This window comes from Elaeis guineensis, chromosome 3 (genome assembly GCF_000442705.2).
Source record: "Elaeis guineensis isolate ETL-2024a chromosome 3, EG11, whole genome shotgun sequence".
In the NCBI taxonomy this organism is placed as follows: Eukaryota; Viridiplantae; Streptophyta; class Magnoliopsida; order Arecales; family Arecaceae; genus Elaeis; species Elaeis guineensis.
In genome coordinates this window covers 113382207-113402000 of record NC_025995.2, presented here as the reverse complement: position 1 = coordinate 113402000, position 19794 = coordinate 113382207, and the positions used below count along the sequence as shown (strand labels likewise).

The following is a 19794-nucleotide window of genomic DNA, read 5'->3' as shown; positions in this document are numbered from 1 at the left end:
GTGAGCGGTTGGTATTTGATAAATTTCAATAAATTCTCAAGTGGTGGTAAACTGATAATCCATACTTGACAAAATCCCAAATAAAACTGCATATGTAATCATTAAATTTATTTTGATATTTTTTTAAATTAATTCAGTAAAGAGCTTTTGCAAAAAAAATAAAGATGGGATGGTATTATGCAAAGAATTATGTGATTATAGCCATTATATTAAAATTGATAGAGATGATGATGTTATTCTGGTATTAAAAAATTATTTTATATTGAATAGTATATTTATAAATTTCATCATATTTTCATATAGGATTATCTCCAACAAAATTTTAATTTTATTTTTTGAAATAATTTTTTCATCAATCAAATATAATAAAAATTATTTTTTTTATTAATTATTTTTTAGATAAAATTTTTTAAAAAATTATTAGATTATCTGATACAATCCAACCAAATGGCCCCCGGAATGGTATACACATACACCAAGGAATGAATGGTACATCGGTATAGTTGGACCGCCACTCGCAACTTTCACGCTCCTTTCCTCAATCATTCAGCTTCCGATACTCGCAAGGCATTGATTCCAAGCGGACGCAGCAGGTCAAGATACGTCTCTTTTTTTTCCCTCTTTATTTCTCTTTCCAAATAATTAGTAAAAACATGATGACAAAGACGCCAAACTAAGACTAAACTCTCAAACATCTCTCCCCCCCCATCTATAAGTATAAGGCACTGTTGCTGTCTCGAATCTGGCATGAGAGATTCCAGATATTTCAGGCCTCATCTTGAAGGGTTTGGCCGTGAATATAACACCCACCGCAAACACACAAACTTCTGAGAACGACTCCCGAGTAACGGTCCTCATCCCTCTCCTCTTTTTTGCCTCGGAGATTGTTTGACATCGGTATGCGCTTGTGGTCTAGGTCGACATGGGCTTTTCTCCTTTCCTTCCTCACCACCCAAGAAAGAGCTATGATGAAGGAATCAAGAGGGCTTCTGGGACAAAAACCTATCCAATATCCGAACAAGCATAGTCGACGACAGGTGCAAGTGTTTACATATATAGATAACCATGAGTTTTGAAAGGGACCATTACAGCTATGATCTTATCTTTTGAATTCAATGAAAGGCGGGCATTAGATCCCTCTATCAGCCTCATGAAGGGAGTAGTGGTGGTCCTTAACGGAGGACACAGTCGTGGGAATGATTTGGGGATGATAAGGATGTCATGAACTCTACTGGATGGACATATTAGTCATGAGAGCTAGCATTGTCCACTTCTCTCTCTCTTAAAGCTAGGGCCTTCTTTTTTTTTTTTTTTTTAATTTTCTGTGGGTAGAAAGGGACGCAATAGAATGGTCACTGTCTCTTCAATAAGTTAAATGGTAGTCAAAAGAAGAAACAAGGAATGAGAATAAGAAAACAAAATAGAGATCAAACCTTTCTTCCCCTCACCCTCATCCCACAGTACATAACACTTGAGAAACGAACAAAACTGAAATCCTCTCTCTTTGATTGATAGTGTCAAACCCCAGAAACAAGCACCTCCGTTCCACGTCTCTCTCTCTACACGTCAGTCAATTCAATTAAGAAAATGGCAATATACAGGATATACAAATTACCAGTAAAGCCAAAACCCCCTCTCTCTTTTCATTCTGTACCTAGCTTGTGTATCTCACTATCGGAGATAACATCATTTGCGTCCCAGGTCATTTGATGGGGAGAAAGGAAATGGCCAGTGTTCCCTCCTCCAGTCTATCAAGAGTCTCTTGTTGTCATTTTTGTTCTGAGGGACAATGGAAAGCCAGGAGTTGCTTGGCCTCTGCTCTCCAGCATTGTTCGATGTCACGAGCAATCCTCATTGCGTCCATTGAAGCCCCAAGAATTCCACGTTTTGTGAACCCCACAGCATACAGCCCACGCTCCCCTTTCCATCCATTGGGAAAGGGCCTCCTCGGTAGGCCATCTTTCTCCGAGAAGAACTCCCTCTCCTGCCAAACCAAACCAAACTCAGCAAGATATGATAGAAATTTATAGCAGTATTATCGGCACAATTAATTCCAACCCTACTAATTAGGGTAATGTCTGAGACAAAACCATAGTAATTAATATTGAATTCGACAAAAGGAAAGACCATAGAAAACACTGATGAATGGAACAGTGAATTTCAACTGCGGCACGTGTATGAATACCACAGTATAATGTTATAACAGTAACCACCAGGATCTTGATCTCAAAATTCTTGGACGGCTTTACAAATTCCTATTTTTTCAATAATTTTTGTCATAACAGCGGCCTTCATAATCATTATAAGCTAATTCTAAATCCTTCCTTTGACAAAGAAAGGGAAGACATGCATATAAAACCAGGATTAGTAGCACAGCCGTTGAAATGAGAGTAAAAGACATATACCTTTAGCCAAGATGCTACATTGCTTTTGTAGCCAGTGGCAAAGATGACAGCGTCAAATTCCGACGATCTCCCGTCTACAAATTCCACTCCATGTCCTGTGAATCTCTTTATTGCAGAGCAGACCTGTGGAGCAACAAAGAAAAGTCCCGGCAACTGTGAGTAGAAAGCAATGATGCAGTTGGAGGGACCAGTAACTCATGAGCATTGCTATGGACCTTGATGTCTCCAGATTTGATCTTGGCGAGAGTTCCAACGTCGAGGACTGGAGTCTTGCCAGAGAGCGACTTGAGCTCGAGGGGTCCAATCTGAGGCCGCTCGAGGCCGAACCGGGCTGTGTCGCCGAGCATAAGGCGGGCGACCAGCAGCAGCAAGCGATCCACCATTTGCACGGGGAACCACTTGAGCAGCCACATGGACAGCCCGAAAGTGGAGCTACCGAGCATCTCCCGAGGAAGAACATGCACCTGGTGACAATAAAATGGCGGAAAAGAGATCAAAAAAGACCATGGAGATGAGATAGAATGAGCTGTTGATCAGGACATGATGGGCATGAACTGGAGCCAGATATTAAGCTCTCGCCTGCCCATACTGCCAGTGGCACTACAGCTTTGGGCTGCAACTTATCTCCTGTATATTCTTTATAATTCCCGAAAGAAGGGGAGGGAGCCGGAGTATGATGACTTGAAGACGAGAACCTTTGTTCTGGTTACTAATTGAGATTTGAAATGACAAAGGTTGCTTTTCTCCTTTGCCTGTGGCAATGGGGACCGCGCATTTATGCATATATTTCAAGATATAGGGTACAGCTTTTGGATCAACTTTCGGAAAGGAAAAAAATAAAATAAAATATATGGAAAGACTGGGGTAGCAAAGAGCTCAGAAAAATATGCGAACAGATATGGAGTGATTTTTGATGGAGGAATAGGAGGACTCCCCGCGTGGGAATGAGTCCCAAGAAAGGGGAGGACTGGAATTCGTGGCCCGGAAATGGAAGATGGTGGACATTTTACAAGAATCCATGGCGAATCTATCTTTCTTCGCATGCCAAAACGTTACTTTCTCGCTTAATTTTTAAAATATTGCGACAGTTTTAAGTTTAAATACAAAGGGGAAATGCAACACGTGAGCCTAGCGTTTTATTTTGTTGCTAACGACGGGTCATGGCACCAGCACTAAAAATAACAACAACAACAGCTAGCTGCAATGATAACACTAATAATTATCAAAACAATAACGCTGAACATGAACGAAAGCAAATCCAGTTCTTCGTTACCTATACCCAAAATAAATAAAAAGAAAAAAAGAGCTACACCGAAATTTGAAATAAAAGAATTTATTTCATTTAATTAGCCAGAAGAAGAACAATCTGATTTCTACTAGGAGATTGCAAATTTATGCAGAAACCTTAATGGCCGGCGTTTCTAATCATTTGTGTAAATAATGTATGAAACAAAGGGGAAGAAAGAGTGCACTTCATATATATATATATATATATATATATATATATATATATATATATATATATATATATATTATTTGTGATGGCGAGGAGAAGAGCTCACCGCATCTCTGACGACGATGGAAGGATGGGCATTGTGATTGCAGAGGTCCAAGCAGACCTCCATCCCCGAGTTGCCGCACCCGACGACTAGCACCCTCTTCCCTCGAAACACGTCGCCGCTTTTGTACGTGCTTGTGTGCATGATGGTCCCTTTAAACTCCCGGATGCCGTCGAACTCCGGCACGACGGCTTCCGCATTCTCCCCGGTGGCAACCACCAGCCACTGGGACACGTACTCCGTCCTCTCCTCCTTGCCGTTGACCGCCTCGGTCCTCACCCTCCAAAACCCGAGCACGGCATCGTACTCGGCGCTGACCACCGTCTCATTGAACGCTGGCCGGATGTCGAACCTCCTCGCGTAGTCCTGGAGGTAGGCGATGAACTGCTGCTTGGTGGGGTACGTCGGGAACCATTTGGGGAACGGCATCAGCGGCAGCTCGCAGAACTGCTTGGGGAGGTGGAGGCGGAGGCGGTCGTAGGTCTTGAGCTGCCACAGGGAGGCGATGCAGTTGGCGCGCTCCAGGATCAGGCTGGGGACTCCCTTCTCTTTCAGGCAGGCGGCGACCACCAGCCCCGAAGGCCCGGCCCCGACGATGATCGGCCCCGGCACCCACACGCGCCTGTCAGCCTTGGCTGTCGCACCTGGCTTAGTCGTCATGCGGTGACCATCGCCGGCGGTGCTGTGCCGGTAGTATTGGTAGAACCAGGGGTCATGGACTCGTTTGCCTTCTGCCTCCTTCCAGCAGTCCATGAAGGAATATTGGTTTTTCGTACTTGGTGATGGCTTAAATGGAGTGGAGCGTGTGTGCACACTTCTCAATCGATCCTAACTAGTAATAGCAGTGGACGTCGACACAGTGGGCAGCAGCCATGATATCTCCATGGGTGGCTTGTGTTGATGTTGTTGTGTTTACTGGGGTATTAATAGGGAGGGTGCAGATGGGAGAGAGGCGAGATCCGGAAATTATTGGCTTTTATTTTTGGGCCTTTTAGTCTCCTGGTTCTTAGGTCGGATAATTATAAGGATTAAGTCTTTGCCACTTATCCACAAGTGGATTAGGCTGAGATGAGAGAAGGATGGAAGTCCTCCTAGTTTCACGGAAAAGATCTATGGGAGGGCAATGGAGAACCTTATCCTTTCGGGGATCTCCGGTGGAGGAGGAAGCGGAGAGAAGGAGGGACGAGCCAGAGTCAGAGCCAGAGCCACGCCCAAGGGGGTTTGGGGGAGTAAAGGAAAGCGAGGGCAACGGGGAGTGAGTGAGTCCTGTGGTTGGGTTATACAATTCCCCTGCTAGCTTTATACACATGGGTACTCAGTGGAATTCTAGGTGTGACATCTTCTAATTATTATATCATTATTATATGATGAATAAAAATCGAGTATGCAAGAGTAACTATTCCTTCGGAGGCATGCAGCTAGCGAGAGAGAGAGAGAGAGAGAGAGTACGGAGAGAACCTTAATTTGCTTTTTATTTTTTTAGTTTCTTTCTGGGATTTCTAGTTGGTAACTTACTTGTCCACGCACATCATTATTCTTGATGAGAGTGCACGCGGTGCACATGTGCCCTAATAGCGCGACATCTAAAACTGTTCCCCTGATCTTTGGCAACAAACCGGTCAATCAAATAACCCAAGCATGTTTGAAGTTTAAACAATTTATCCAATCCCTGATATTGTAGAAACGAATGGAGAGAGTACTATTTCCCTACAACTTCGTATAATCCATCCATGATAAGAGTCCTAACAGATAGATATGGAGAGAGAGAGAGAGAGGAATCAAGGATCAGCAATAAGAGCAGGACAAGATAGACGGAAACAGATAACATTATTATGATGGAGTCCAATGGAGACGTGGATAGACAAATGCCAAACATAACTAATCAATATATCTTAAATCCGTGAAAGCCTCACGATGTAACCGATGGCTCTATAAATCACTACAAATTTATCATGATCTAATTAATTGTATGCATGTGCACTTTTCAAACAAACATTCCTGGACGACTTCTCCCCCAATTTTTGGCCAACTCCCTCGGGGCCTCGCCGCGCCCCACCTCGCACCGATATCTTCTCTTGCACACACGCAAACGCGCACGGCACGTACTTCATTTTTTTTTTTTTCAGCTCCTGATGCTCTAAGTACTCGAAAAAGAAGAGAAAAAGTACAGAGCTCTCGAAGCCTAATGAAAGAGGATCGAAAGGGCCTTGGCAACTCGCCGTACTTAGATGGCATTGGCATGCGGTACTGCGAAACAACTACTATTTTTTTCCCTGATGATAAAAGAGGCACTGACCACCATAGTAATTGTTACGGTCAATCCCTTATCATCTCATCATCGAAAATGAACGTCTGTAAAAGAAAGTCCGCATTGATCAAAGACGGCTCCGACGAAGACTCTCCGACGGTCAAGTCAGAGAGAAAACTAGGCAACAGCAAAAAAGAAACAAGGAGCTCAACGAGAGAGAGGGAGAAGGAGAGCTTGGGAGTTTTCGAAGGGACCTCTTTAGCACTGTTGCCTTTTCCGATTTATAGTGGGAGGTGGTATGGTCTCGCCGTTGGTGATGTAGACAACTGGAGAGTTGTCAAATCGTCGGAGATTGTCACGTCGTTGACGAGTTGATAGGTCCTAGGAATTAATTTGTGTCCTTGACAGGACAGCGCCCCAGGTTTCCTGGCAGGAGAATGCCTCCTGACGTTCGTACGGCGTTTGCTTGATAGGACTGCAACTCATGCCGCTCATTCGGCGTCTAGAAGGACCTGTAGAGGTGGAACGTTAGGTATCCAAATCGATGGTTAGTCGGCGGTGTCCCACCCGATAGGAAGTCGGTCATGGGGGATCGGCTCTCAGGTGATCAGAGGCGACGTTGGTCCGTTAGGCCGATCCACTCCGGTCGGGCACAATCGGTAGTCACTGTCGGTGTTGCCCACCGTCGGTCGGACTCGTAGTAGAGTCGGTGTAGAGTCGGTGTTGAGGACGGGTCGGCGCTGGTGAGTCGGCAGTAGGGTCGGTCGGTATATCCCAACAGTAGTATTCAGTAGGAGATTATACAAATGAAGGAGATTGTACAAAATGAGAGAAAGAAAAAGGGGTCACTATGGGTTCCAGGAGCTCAATGAACCCTTGAAGTTGAAAGCATCTGATTTATGGATGATACTTTAGGGCAGATAACATTGAAACGAAACCCAAGCAAATAACATAGTCCGGAACAAGAATCGCCTGGGTCAGAAACCAAAATAATTATAAACATTTAATCTTGCTGCTTATGCAAAATAAACTCTTAATTAAGCGTTCGGTAGGACCTGGATCAGATTTTCTATGAAAAGAGCAGGAAGGTGAATGAGGCTTGAAATTATTGAAGTCATAACAGATTAGCAGTTGTAAGTAATGGGCATTTAGATTTAATGATGATTGTAATTTGTCTGTCATTTCACCATTATGTTATTAATGTTGCATTATTTTGGCACATTTTCCATTGCTTCTCAAACAGTAGTTGAGAACCACATCATCACTTCAACTTGTACCGAGAAGTGAGTTGTTTGGATACCTGTAACTTCCACTGATCTATAATATTTGAGTTTATATGGGGTAGAATCATTGGCTCTTGAGTCACAAATGCAGTATTTGGTTTGTAGGGCCTGCAGATGGAGCAACCTAATTTCTAGTATTTTTTTAACCTATAATTGAAAGTTGCAACTGCATTAATAACAATCATGGTGAATACATGGAAGTCATAAGGGTACCTTACTTGCTGCAGTCTATGTCGCGATCGATTCGGCTGTGGCATGACATGTTGCATCTAAGACCCAAATATAATTCAAAGTACACGTACATGAGGTCTCAAAAAACAATCATCCATGCACATACTGGAAAAGAGCCCTAGAAAACGAAGCATATAAAAGATAGATATAAGAGTGTCCTAATTGCAGTTGAGGTCTCCTTTTGCCTAATTGCAAGAAGCCCAAAGTCTTCTTGAAAGCAAACCATATAAAAGATAGACATAAGAGCAGCCTCTATGTGGTTCAGGTTCCGTTCAAGCAATTAAATCGTATCCTCTTGAGAAGGCAATTGTACAAGGTGAGTTGATGACTCATTTGCAGTAACTAGAAAGAAAAAGAATATTGAAAAAGTCAAATCGATGAACAGCAAGAATTAAACTTGTTTTACAATCAGTTTAATCTCAGCCAGGTATATTTTGTGATCATCTAAAAGAGGAATGTGGTTATGAAACATTTAAATGAGGTGTCTGTTATTAATTTATGTTATGGCTTTTGGAATATGTCACAAAAAGCAAAAAGATCTCAAAAGTAACCTCAAAAGTGTCATGCTTATGCTGCAGCATCACAAATATTTAATTTAAAAGCATGACTTTTTACCTCAAAAATTTCAGATCACATGATTTTGTAGAATCCAGCATATATATGATTTTATGAATTTAGATGTCTTGTGCCACACCTCCCATTTCCAATATCCCATTTATCATTTTTTTTCCTAGAATTAAGCATTTCATCGTGGAATAGTTTTTTTCTTTTCTTTTTTTTTTTTTGTTTTTTGAGTGTTGATTTTGAAATGTCAAATTCGTCGAGAGAGCACATGATTTTAGAAGTGATCCTGTTGGTGTTCAGGCTGCCCTGTATGAAGTTTATTGTGATACCCAGCATTCATGGCCATGACCCAGTTCAAATTAAGGGGCCACGGCCCCAACAATCAATTTCTACATAAGATTACCTTCAAATTCTTGCTGCAGTTCTGAACATTTGAGAGAATATTAACCCCCAATTTTATTTTTCTATCGCCAACTTGAACTTAGTCGCACCGATTTGAGCTCTTTTGCGTCAGTTATTATGTTGATGAGATTATCTGGAGTTCTTTAGTTGTTTTATCCATGTCGCTATAAGGTAGTTTTGTTTTCATATTTGATGGTACTACTTCAATTTTTAAAATTGGAATGGTACTGCATGCCTTGTTTAAAATAATGAAAGAAAGAAAAAGGAGAACATGAAACGAAGCTCTTTGGACGTTCAAAAATTTTCGGTCACCAAACATCTTCAACATTTAACCAAAAAAAAAAACACCTCGAACGCGTTTTAGATCCTTAGTATTTGATATACCTCACATCCGACCAGCATGACCTGGCACCACCAATCAATGAGAGTCTAATACAGATCATGTAGCCCATCATCTCGGCTAATCAGTTCTTGCCACATGATCACTCCTCAGAGAAAATCAAATCTCTCTTCACTTCACGATAGTTGGCCTAGAACAATAAAATGATCTCTACAATCATTAGATCGGTATCTCACTATATCCCAACAAACTTTTAGATGTGTGAAACAGTTATCCTCAACCTCCTTTTCACATCTTTGGCATCATTGGCTCCGCCCTCTGCCTATATAAACTTTTTACTAGAGACCCTCCGGATAAGTCTTTCATAAGTACAAGTCACATGCAACTTGATCCTTTCAAGTAAATCTAAATCTTTCTAAGCACCCTTGAGTCCTTAGAAGCTCTCTGAAGTCCTATCGAATCTTTGAAAAAACTTCTGAGTCATTGAGTCCCCACACATGAGTTCAGAGCGCCCTACTAGTAGCAATCTATTAAATGGACCTCTTACAGTTCGAGACTAAGTGACATTCTCGTGGGATTACATCTCTCCAAAACTCACAAAATGATTCTCTCCTTGTTTAGCAACACACTTCTCACTTACTTCCATTTCCACTTTTACTATTTTCTTGATTTCATCTTCTACTCTTACCTCTCGGCATCGGAGGGTCCTTCATCAAAAAACTCTGTGAATAGCATACTTTCTTTATCTTTGATGTTTTAGGATGCCCTAAGAGACTCATGAAATGTGGATCCAAACCTCTTTGATAGCTTCTCGACTTCCAGCTAGCTTCTAAAGTCTTTGAGTCAACACTCATTATTTTTCATCCTCAGCTCTAGTTCATCAGCCTGAGCCAGATTGACTCACAATCATAACAATGTTGATGATTGTAAATCCCTTGACTAGAACGATGTATTCCAAATTTTCAATAAGATGATGAAAATATCGCATTCCTTTATCCCACCTAATAGCGAATGAATCATGCATATGTGATGCTCAATTTTTTTTTTAAATTTTATTTTATTATTATATATATAATAATATTTTTATGATAAAATAATATTTGCTATCTATTTTTTTTAATGATAATTTTTTTTAAAAAAATTAAAAATATTATTATTATGTTTAATTTTTATTTAATATCAATTTTTAAAATAATTAATTTTTAAAAATTTTAATTAAAAATAAAAATAAAAATTTATGTTGATTTCGATTCCTATCTTTGTATGAACCAAACAACAACAATGAAAATCATCCATTCTGATTCTGATTCCAATCACAAACCAAACACTTATGATAGTTTGGCCATTCCAATTTTGATTCTAATCTATTTTCATTTCGATTTCAATTTCGATTTCAATTACGAATCAAACACCCTCTTAAACCATTAGAAAGATAGAGTGAATCATAAGTGAAAGTGGAGAGAGAGTAGGCCGGTCCAATGTGCTAACATGTAACCAAGCACTAACTCCACGGAGATCACGACGCCAGGGGGAAGGTAGTGCCGCCCCCTCTCTCTAAAAAGTTAAAGCCATATCCGCAAATGCCCATCTTCTGAACAACCTTTGAGGTGCGAGTGTTTGCATTAGTAGTGATTTGTTTTTTTTATATATATGCTTTGCACCCTTTGATCACAAAGCAGATTCTTCATTTCCTACGGGAAAAGCCCCTTTCCAAGGGAATAAGAGACATTCCCCAACAAACTAAGTTATCTAGTTTGACTTAACAACAACATCTTCATAGCCTACGAAATATAGAATAGGAGGTTAAAATGACTATGATTTGGAAAGCCTACTCCCTTTATCTACTCTGCCTTTTTCCCCCTTCGTTTCAGCCTCAGCCTCCGTGTGAAATAAAAAATTTTTGATCCTTTACACTTTAAGATTGCTTGAGTTTGAGCATGAAGAAAGAGACTTTCTCAACCTTGAGGCGTCCACCCTCTATTTGAAGCACAAACAAGTAGTACAAAAGAGCTGCATTGCCGCTGGGTTGGGTGCATGTCATAGGCGTGGGCCTCAGCGCAGCCTGCTCCGGGAACCATGCGTGCAGGGTACGTCGTGCCAGAGTGCGATGTGTCAAATTCTTGTGCCAGCCTCGCATCCCTGCGCGAGTAAAAACCACGGAGGGCCCTCCCGATCGCCCTTCATTTATCCTTTATTTGGTATAAAGAATTGATGGGAGAATGAATGGATAAAGGAAAAAAAAGATGAAAGACGTTGGTCCTCTATTTAGCATAAAAGAGGGATAAAAATAACCATGGATAGAGAAAAAAAAAAAAAAAAAAAAGAAAAAGAAAGAAAGGATTGATGAACCTTTCATCTATCTTTTTATATATTTAGTGAAATATAAAAAAATAAATAAAAATAATTTTTTTTATTTAATATAAAAAAAATAAGAAAAAAAATGAATGATATTTATATAACATTTTTACCAAACTACTCAAAATATTATTATTATCAATTTATAATATTCATTTATATTAAAAAATAAATAATATATAAATTTACAATCATTGTAATCTATAATTATATGAAAGTTATATAAATATTTAATTTAATCTAATAAATAATTTTATAAATAAAATATTAATTAATTATTAATTAATTAATAATTAAATTTAAATATTTAATTAAAATTATTCAAATAGTTAATTAAAAATAGTAAATAAAAATAGAGAAATAGAAGATAATTCTAATTATTTAATTATAATTATCAAAATTATGTATTAAATTAAAATGATTAATAATAAAATTTAATAATATTTGATTAATAGTGTGTGTGTGTGTATATATATATGCGCTGTCCCCGTCTGGATCGCTTAGATGTGCATGACTCAAAACTCAAATGGCTACTCAAACCTCAGGAAATTTCGAATATATATATATATATAATATGAATGAAAAATAAAAAATATTATAGTTTTGTCAAACAATTGATGAGAGATAATTTTATCAATGCAAAAATCTATTCATCAATGCCCATCCATCCTTTCTTACATTCTCTCAATCTGAGAGAATATAAATTGATGGATCAGGACAAATGGACAACCTTCCATTTTCATCCATTTTTTTTATAATTTTTTGAATCAAACAGTGGATGGAGACCATCCACCCTTCCAACTTCATCCATCCACCCTCTCATAATTCCAACCAAACACAGGATTAGTTACCATATATTCAACTAAAAAATTATTTATTAGATCTATTTTATCATATAGATTTTGGATCATCTAATAAAATATCGCTATATCATCCAATGAGATTAAAAAAGGTGTAGCAAAAGTTGGATGGAAAATGATTAATTATGATTAACAGTGTACTCTATTTCTTTTAATACTTTTCAATCAAATAGGAAGTTTTGAAATTTTGAATGATCGGATGCTATGATGATATTTTATTGGACGGTATAAAGTCTATGTGGTAGAACAGTTATAACTAATAATTTCTCCGGTCCAACAATATCATGGTCCAATCCATGGGGAGATGATTGTGCCATGTTGGACTTCATGCCCACCATGTCAATAACACATAAGATTGGGGACATCGTGGGTGCTTCATAGCCGATTAAAGAAAATTACAGGGTGCTTATCGATTGCCGGCATGGAAACTTAATATTCTTTGGTGATAGGTCTCTTGAACTTCTCTGCGTTGTGAATTGCACCACTTTTAAAATGAGATAAAGTGACATGCTTGCATGACCATAATCTATGCGTTCTCAACAACTTTATGTAAGGTTTCAAAATTTTATTGTGGTACTCCTACTGTATCTCAATAGACAATAATGATGATGATGATGATTAAGGAGATAATTTTATTTAAGAGAAGCTTTTTTTTTTTTTTTTGATGATTTTTTTTTTTGTTTAGAGTTTATAGTCCATGTTATGCTAAATGAACTCATTAGATATGCTTTACAAAAAAGGCCAGATGGAGTTCCATCAAAGAAAGTTCTCATCCTGTAGTCATATGGATTTAGAAATTTCTTACAATCTAAATATGTAATTGGCTTTCTCATTGGCAGGACTTGAGGGCTTCCCTGTATTATTGTCCAACTGTGCTGAGTGAGTGGTTCAAGTGTGAAAAATGGAAAAATCCAATGTTATGTCAATTTCCTTGCCAAGTGCCCAAGTCACGGAGAGTGGGCTGCACAGGCTTTGCTGACCAACGGAGCCGAAGATATTTGACAGAGAGAGACGCGATAGGGCGATATTGACCAATGATTAGAGTCAATTTGGATGCCAGTGGATCAAAAAAAAAAAAAAAAAGATTTTTGAGGAAAAAAAATACTGCATGTATAATCGTCTCCACGGTCATTGTCTCTGACAATGTCTTCGTTTCGAGTTTGTTTGACGCCGTTTTTTTTCTCTCCTCTTTCTTTTTTTTCTTAAGTTAAAAACATGTAATCTAGTGAGAAAAAAAAAAAATTTAGTTGGTCTGCTTTTATTTTTTAAAATATAATTTTTATTATATAGAAAAAAATAGAAGTAAAAAATTTTTACTTTCACTTTTTAAAAAATATTTTTTTAGATTTTTTTTTCCATATGTCTTAATGTCTCTCGACTTCTCATCAAATTGGCTTCCTTCCGAACTTCTTTAGATTTATCTAGATCATTAGCCCCATCGTTGTACCACTTTTTATTTCTCCCATTTTATCTTTTTCGTCACTCCTTTCATCATCATCACCACTTATTAGTCTTCTCATCTTCAATATATATTGCCTCTCCGACTCCTCTATTGAGACCTTCATCATTTACATCCTTCACTCCCTCTCCTACTCCTTTCCTGTCTTAGTTCGTGCCTTCTCCAAGTATCACCATTCAACCATTTTAGCTTTACAATGGTCGAGCTACCACATCTTTAAGTAATATTTTCTCTGCTAGTTCTATCTTTCACTTTTTTGGTAAACATATTTTCTTAATTTTATTATTTATTAAAAAAAATTGATAATTAGATATATTTTTATTATCAAATGTTTGAAAAAAAAATGAAAACAAAATTTTTATTTTTAAATATTTTGAAAAATAATAATGATGTCAAATGCAACTCAGAATACCGGTATTATTATTAAACACCAACACTTCACAAATAGACCTAAAATAGCAATGTTTTCTACATTAATATTAAAATTAATATTTATCAGTATCCAAATTGAGACGCAGAAGACTTGGACACCAGAGACACGAATAATCTTTTAATCGAAGGAAATTCAAGAGATGAATATTTTCTTAAGGTTCTTGGATAGAATAAGAACTTAGCATTCTTGGAATAGGACATGGTGGTCCGCAAGAGAAATTGCTATATCTGATAACTAGTTATCATCTTCTCTACATCGAGCAAACTTTGTGATTTTGGTCCGGCAGGCTCCATCCGATCACCACCATTTTTGTGTTGAATGGTTATTTTATGTGATGCAGACGCATAAGAGATTGCAATTCGATGTGATGGCCGGAGCGCTTGACTGGACAAGAGGATCGTAGGTATGGTCAAGTGAAATGCATGATGCGTGGATGTAATGAACGCCAATGCTTACCCAAAGGAAAAAAAAGGTGCCAATGCCAATCTATCGAAAAAATAAAAAATAAAAAGATAAACGTAGGCCAATTCTAAGCTAAAAGCTTCTGTGGGTGGTCCTGGGCGGTAGTGCTCAGCCAAGTGCGGAAGATGATAAGGTAGGCGATCTTTATAAGTATGATGGCTAATAATGCTAAAACAAGGTTCCCAATAAAATAAAAAAAAAAAGACAATAAAATAACGAAAGTTGATGCTTTCTTCTATGTCAGATAAAATAAAACATTTGGCACTATTTTTTTTGATATTATTTATATATATATAATAACTTGTCATTCAAATCAAAGATCCATTCTATTAACTATGATCTATATCATTAAAAATATTTACAAACCAAAAGTTATGTATCTTTATGTTCTCTAACTTATGCAACAAGTGGATTAAAAATTTATAATTAAAATGATTTGAGACCATGTTTTGCTGTGATCTAAGTATTGAACTTTATTAACTTTCAATACATATATATTTTAGTATATATAGTCATAGATCATGATCAATAAGGTTGATTCTCCATTTAAATATTTTACTATATATTTTAGCACATAGAGTAATTAAAGCCATTCTACTTGAAATGTAATTAGATGCTACCAAAAAACATGATTTTGTTTGTTTCTAAATATTTTTATTTATATTGATCATCGTGTAGATTCTCTATTTGAATGCCTGATTTTTGATTTTAGACCTAATAGAAGTAGATATCTTCTCTCAAAATGAGAGGATTTATATTCTTATTTTCAAAAATAAAATGAATAATCAAATGCTAGCTCAATTTGAGATTTATATGAAACATATATTCTATATGTATAATATGTGTGTGTATACACACATTCACGCACGCATGCGCGCGCGCACACACACACATATATATATATATATTGATAAAGTCTCCACCAAAATTTGCATCTCTCTTAAATACAGCATCTTTTCCGTCTTTAGAAAAAGCTCCAGCAAACCCTCTCAAATATACTCTCATTTCTTAAATCTCCCCTGCCTACTTTTTTTCTAATACACATGCATAGCACATGCAATTAAAATACTAGTGTATATATGTACACGTACGTCTCATATTATATTAGTAGTGCGTTGAGCCTGAGATTATGTCCACATATACTTGCAGGGGCATGCATGGTTATAAAGGAGAAACAAAAATAAAGTAAGTTGAACATCAGTCATCAGATTGCAAAAGTAGCCAGAGACAAGAAAAAGATAAAGGAAGGAAGCAGGTGAATACAGATGATAAATAGCTCTTACTAGTTCTTTGCTGAACTCAAGTTCAACTAGATCAAGATAAATATTTTCAGCCTTAATCAAAAGACAGAATCTTTTTTTGGGTAAGAAAAAGACACAATCTTTTATTCCATCTCTTCTGGATAAGAGGAGGATGTGAACTGTTTTCTAGCTCATGAGACTGAATCAAAGTGAAAAAAACAAAAAGAAATCCACACGGTAGAATTCAGAATATGAATTTTTTCATAGAATCACATGCTCGATGCAAAATCATATGTACAAAGATCCGATCCTTTTTCCACCATTTCAATACTCATTTGTACAAAAAGACATTCTACAATACCAAATGATCCTCTTTTCACTTCATCACTCCATCATCCTACCCTATTGCTTTGACTTTATTACTCTCGATATGATTTTAAGATGTGGTGCTTCATCTAACAACCAATTAGTGGCCATACTAGGAGACTTGTGTCCACTCTGTGGAGTGAAAACACTCCCGAAATGAGTGTATCCTGCAATTGTTTTAGAAGATCTGCCTTATCGTCTGATATGTCTACTTTAAAAAATTCATATATATGCATACATATAATGCTAAGCAAAGCAAAAGCATGCCATTGTATTCTTTATTCCATACTACTAAATGCTTAGATCCACTTGTGAAGCAACATACATTCATACATTTGCAAGCATGGAATGCTAAGAAAAGCAGGAGTACGTCAACGTATTCTTTATTCCATTACTTCTAAATGCTTAGATCCACTTCTGAATCAACATACCTTCAATTTGATTGCCTAAAGATCGAGAAAAGCACTATTATCAGTAGTAATGATCCCTCTCTCTCTCTCTTATCTTTTCATAGCACTCATCCCAATTAAACCATTAAAAGATAGAATTCCTTGCATTCTAAACCCAGATGTGCTTAAATAATATATATTTTATACATAGGAAAGCATGTTGCTTCTACACTTCAATGATTGTTACATCTTTCAATATACTACGATCGATAATTTGCTTTCTTAGAACCTTCTAATATCATATCACTTCAAGATTCCTTGAGCATCATTGTGTTCTCAACAGTGTGTTAATTTATGTTTTAGAAAAGCATCACCAAGTGTAGAATCTTTACAAAGTTAAGCCTGAATTACAAATAGGCGCAGTTAAAACTCAAAGTAGAAACTCATATTCTCATACCTACCTCAGTTTCCTCCCCAAATCCTCCCATAGCAAAAGCATGACATAGAATACATTCTGCATCATTTGATCCACTTCATATGCTTTTTGCAAGGAAGAGGGTCCCTTGTTTTCATATAATAAAGGAACTCCAAGGATTATTATTAGATGGTCATCGGGGCATGTCTTTCCATTATTTATAAGTGCTGCTGCTTTGCGGTAATATCCTTTTCATGATGCACAATTGACAATTCAGGGAAAAGTATGACACTAAAACCAGAGGAACATTCTATTTGTACTTCGTCCATGAAAGACACTCGCTAAACAATAACACAAGTCCGTTCGTTGTTTTGATTTAGGTGGTTCCATGTAGATGTGGAATTGTTAGGTACAGTTGCTCCAAATAAAAATATAGCATTGTTAGGTAGAAGTTAGTCTAACTTTAGAGATTCAGGAAATTAAAACTAGGATGGTGGGAGGGTTGGCGCCCCTCCATCCCACCATAGTAAAAATTAAATAGCTTCGTGCAAAGAATAACTAAGAGGAAGGCAGGAGTTAGATGCGTATGTAGTGGCTTTCGTGTGAAGGAAGAAGGTTAGTGCGCAGAAATTAGAGGAATCCTCTTTGGGACAGGAAAAGGGATAAAAAGGAACTCTGGCTGAAGATTAAAAAAAGCCCTCCTTCATTGAAAATAGAAGGCATTGGATATTAAAAAAAGAATTCATGGTTACCAGAACTGACAAAGTTAATAAGAAGAATCGAATCATGAATTGCTTCAATTTCAGAATAATGTAGTTTATTAATTAAAGTGGTCTTTAAACTCATTGATGGTGAAGTAGCTCTTGAAGGAGAAAACGAGTACTTCTCCATCAAATGAGATTAAATGTTACAAAGTGTCGAGAAAAGTATTGAGCAATTTAAGCAATGCCAAAAGCAGTGACTTGCAATAAGTGGGTTCAGACGGGAATAAATTCAAATGTCTGCCACATGAATCAGAGACATCGTAGGCATCTTGCAAGGATTTCAATTTGCAAGTTTTCATGCACGATATCAGGTTGACTTTGGCTTTACTGATGTCATCGTATCAGATCCGTTGAGAGCAGTGGAACTAAAAAGACGCCACAAAGAGATAAAATAATTACAGAAAGATTAAGGAATTCATATGGACTGGCACTACCTCTAATCCCATTCTCCTAGACATAGTTCTTTCCCCCCCCCACGTTCTCAGAGTTCATGTAATTAATAGTAGCGTGTGATGCTAATTCCACTACATCAATATCTAGTTTCCATTACTAGCGTTGGTCCAGTGATAGCCTGAAAGACCAATAAAAAAGACCAGTCCTTTTTTAGCTCAAAGGAGGCCAGGCGGTGTGAAAAGGCAAGAGTGAATGTACTAGACAAGTGGTAAGTCTGTGAACAATTGCATGCGATGTGTATTTGTTTATTATCAGCCGAATCTTGCATCAATTTTAAGTTTTGTTCGTCATCGAATGAGAAGATGTCGACGTTGCTCTAACGCTATTTTAAAACTGCTGAACCATCAGCTTTTGCAATCCTTCACTTCTCAAATCAGATCAAATAAAGAAATGGAAATTACCTGCATTAATTTTTTTTTTTTTTTTTAAAAAAAGGGTAGCTTCAGTTAGATTACAACTCGATAGCTGTACCCAGTACATCTGGCACCAAACTACTGCTTCTCCTATTTGAGGGTATGCGTTCCCACTATTGTTGGCACATGATTTAGGCCAATACTGCCTTTCAATAGGATGACTCAGTTAGCGCGCATAACTGTCAGTTGGAGGTGACTCACACGGTAGCGGTGTCCAAGCATTATATGTGGTCTCAAAAAATATCATCTCTCCTTGCATAAATGAATTATTGCCTTGTTTGTTGTTAATGGAAAATGATTAGCGTGGCTCGGTGCCATTTTCCGCTTGGCAGAGGTCTGAGATTTTGCATCCGAGATTCCAAATTCGTGTGGCTACAAGAGCTAGTGGAGACCGAGTTGTGGGGAAATAGAGGCAGTGGGTATGATAGAGGATCATGAAAAGATACAGACGTGTCCAAATGTGAGATGGTTGGAGCCGCTCATACTGGCGCTTGATCCGGCGTGGGGACACCGTGTGTCCAGACTCTAGAACTAGAATCACCTATAGCACTTGTATTTGCCACAAAAAAAAAAAAAAAAAAAAAAAAGAAAAAGAAAAGAAAAAAAGAGACAGAAAAAGGTATGACACAGATGTCCCGAAATTATTCATTTGGAGCTTGCCCAACCAAGGTAATTAGTAAGTAGTCCCTAGATAGAAAAGCATGAAACTTGGAAATTGATTTGGATCCTCCTAATAAGATGATTCATTTGGTTTATCATTGTTTAAGGGTTTTGGCATAACTTGATGTTGTCTAATGAAATAAACACAACCAGGTTCATGACACATCAATCTAAAATTTTATCTGCGGGTGCCTTTGGCGTACATTACATTATTTCAGACCCTAGACACCGCCTACATAGATCTTGATTCTTGACAGATCAGGGTAACTGACACAATGTAGATCTAGCGGCTAATATGCTCATACTTTCATCCAAACAAATCCATAGATTTCAAATCCTTCAGTATGACAATCAACATCTGCTTCCATTGCAAATTCTTTATGACAGTGAATAGATGAATGTGATTGCTCTCAGAATTTAAACAAAACTTGGTCACTGATAGTTCTTACCAAAAAGAAAATAAAAATTAAGAGAGAAATTATTCTTGTGAAT

The 19794-nt window shown here is 37.5% G+C and overlaps 1 protein-coding gene across 1 annotated transcript; it reads right to left on the bottom strand.

Moving 5' to 3' along the window:
* Nucleotides 1-1369: 1369 nt before the first annotated feature.
* On the bottom strand, nucleotides 1370-5218 carry LOC105040800 (indole-3-pyruvate monooxygenase YUCCA6). The gene is made up of 4 exons (XM_010917497.3): nucleotides 3968-5218; nucleotides 2621-2869; nucleotides 2406-2528; nucleotides 1370-1984 (listed from the first exon to the last, which is right to left on the bottom strand). The coding sequence occupies exons 1-4, from the start codon at nucleotides 4715-4717 to the stop codon at nucleotides 1769-1771; spliced, it is 1338 nt and encodes a 445-aa protein (XP_010915799.1). The 5' UTR covers nucleotides 4718-5218; the 3' UTR covers nucleotides 1370-1768.
* Between the last annotated feature and the right edge of the window lie 14576 nt (nucleotides 5219-19794).

Bases quoted from the DNA above. Each gene is read 5' to 3' on its own strand.
- LOC105040800 (XM_010917497.3), bottom strand. From the start codon at position 4,717: ATGGACTGCTGGAAGGAGGCAGAAGGCAAACGAGTCCATGACCCCTGG. The intron at 2,529-2,620 runs GTCCATAGCAAT...GTTGCTCCACAG, and splicing joins TCAAATCTGGAGACATCAAG to GTCTGCTCTGCAATAAAGAG. The intron at 1,985-2,405 runs GTATATGTCTTT...TTGGTTTGGCAG, and splicing joins ATGTAGCATCTTGGCTAAAG to GAGAGGGAGTTCTTCTCGGA.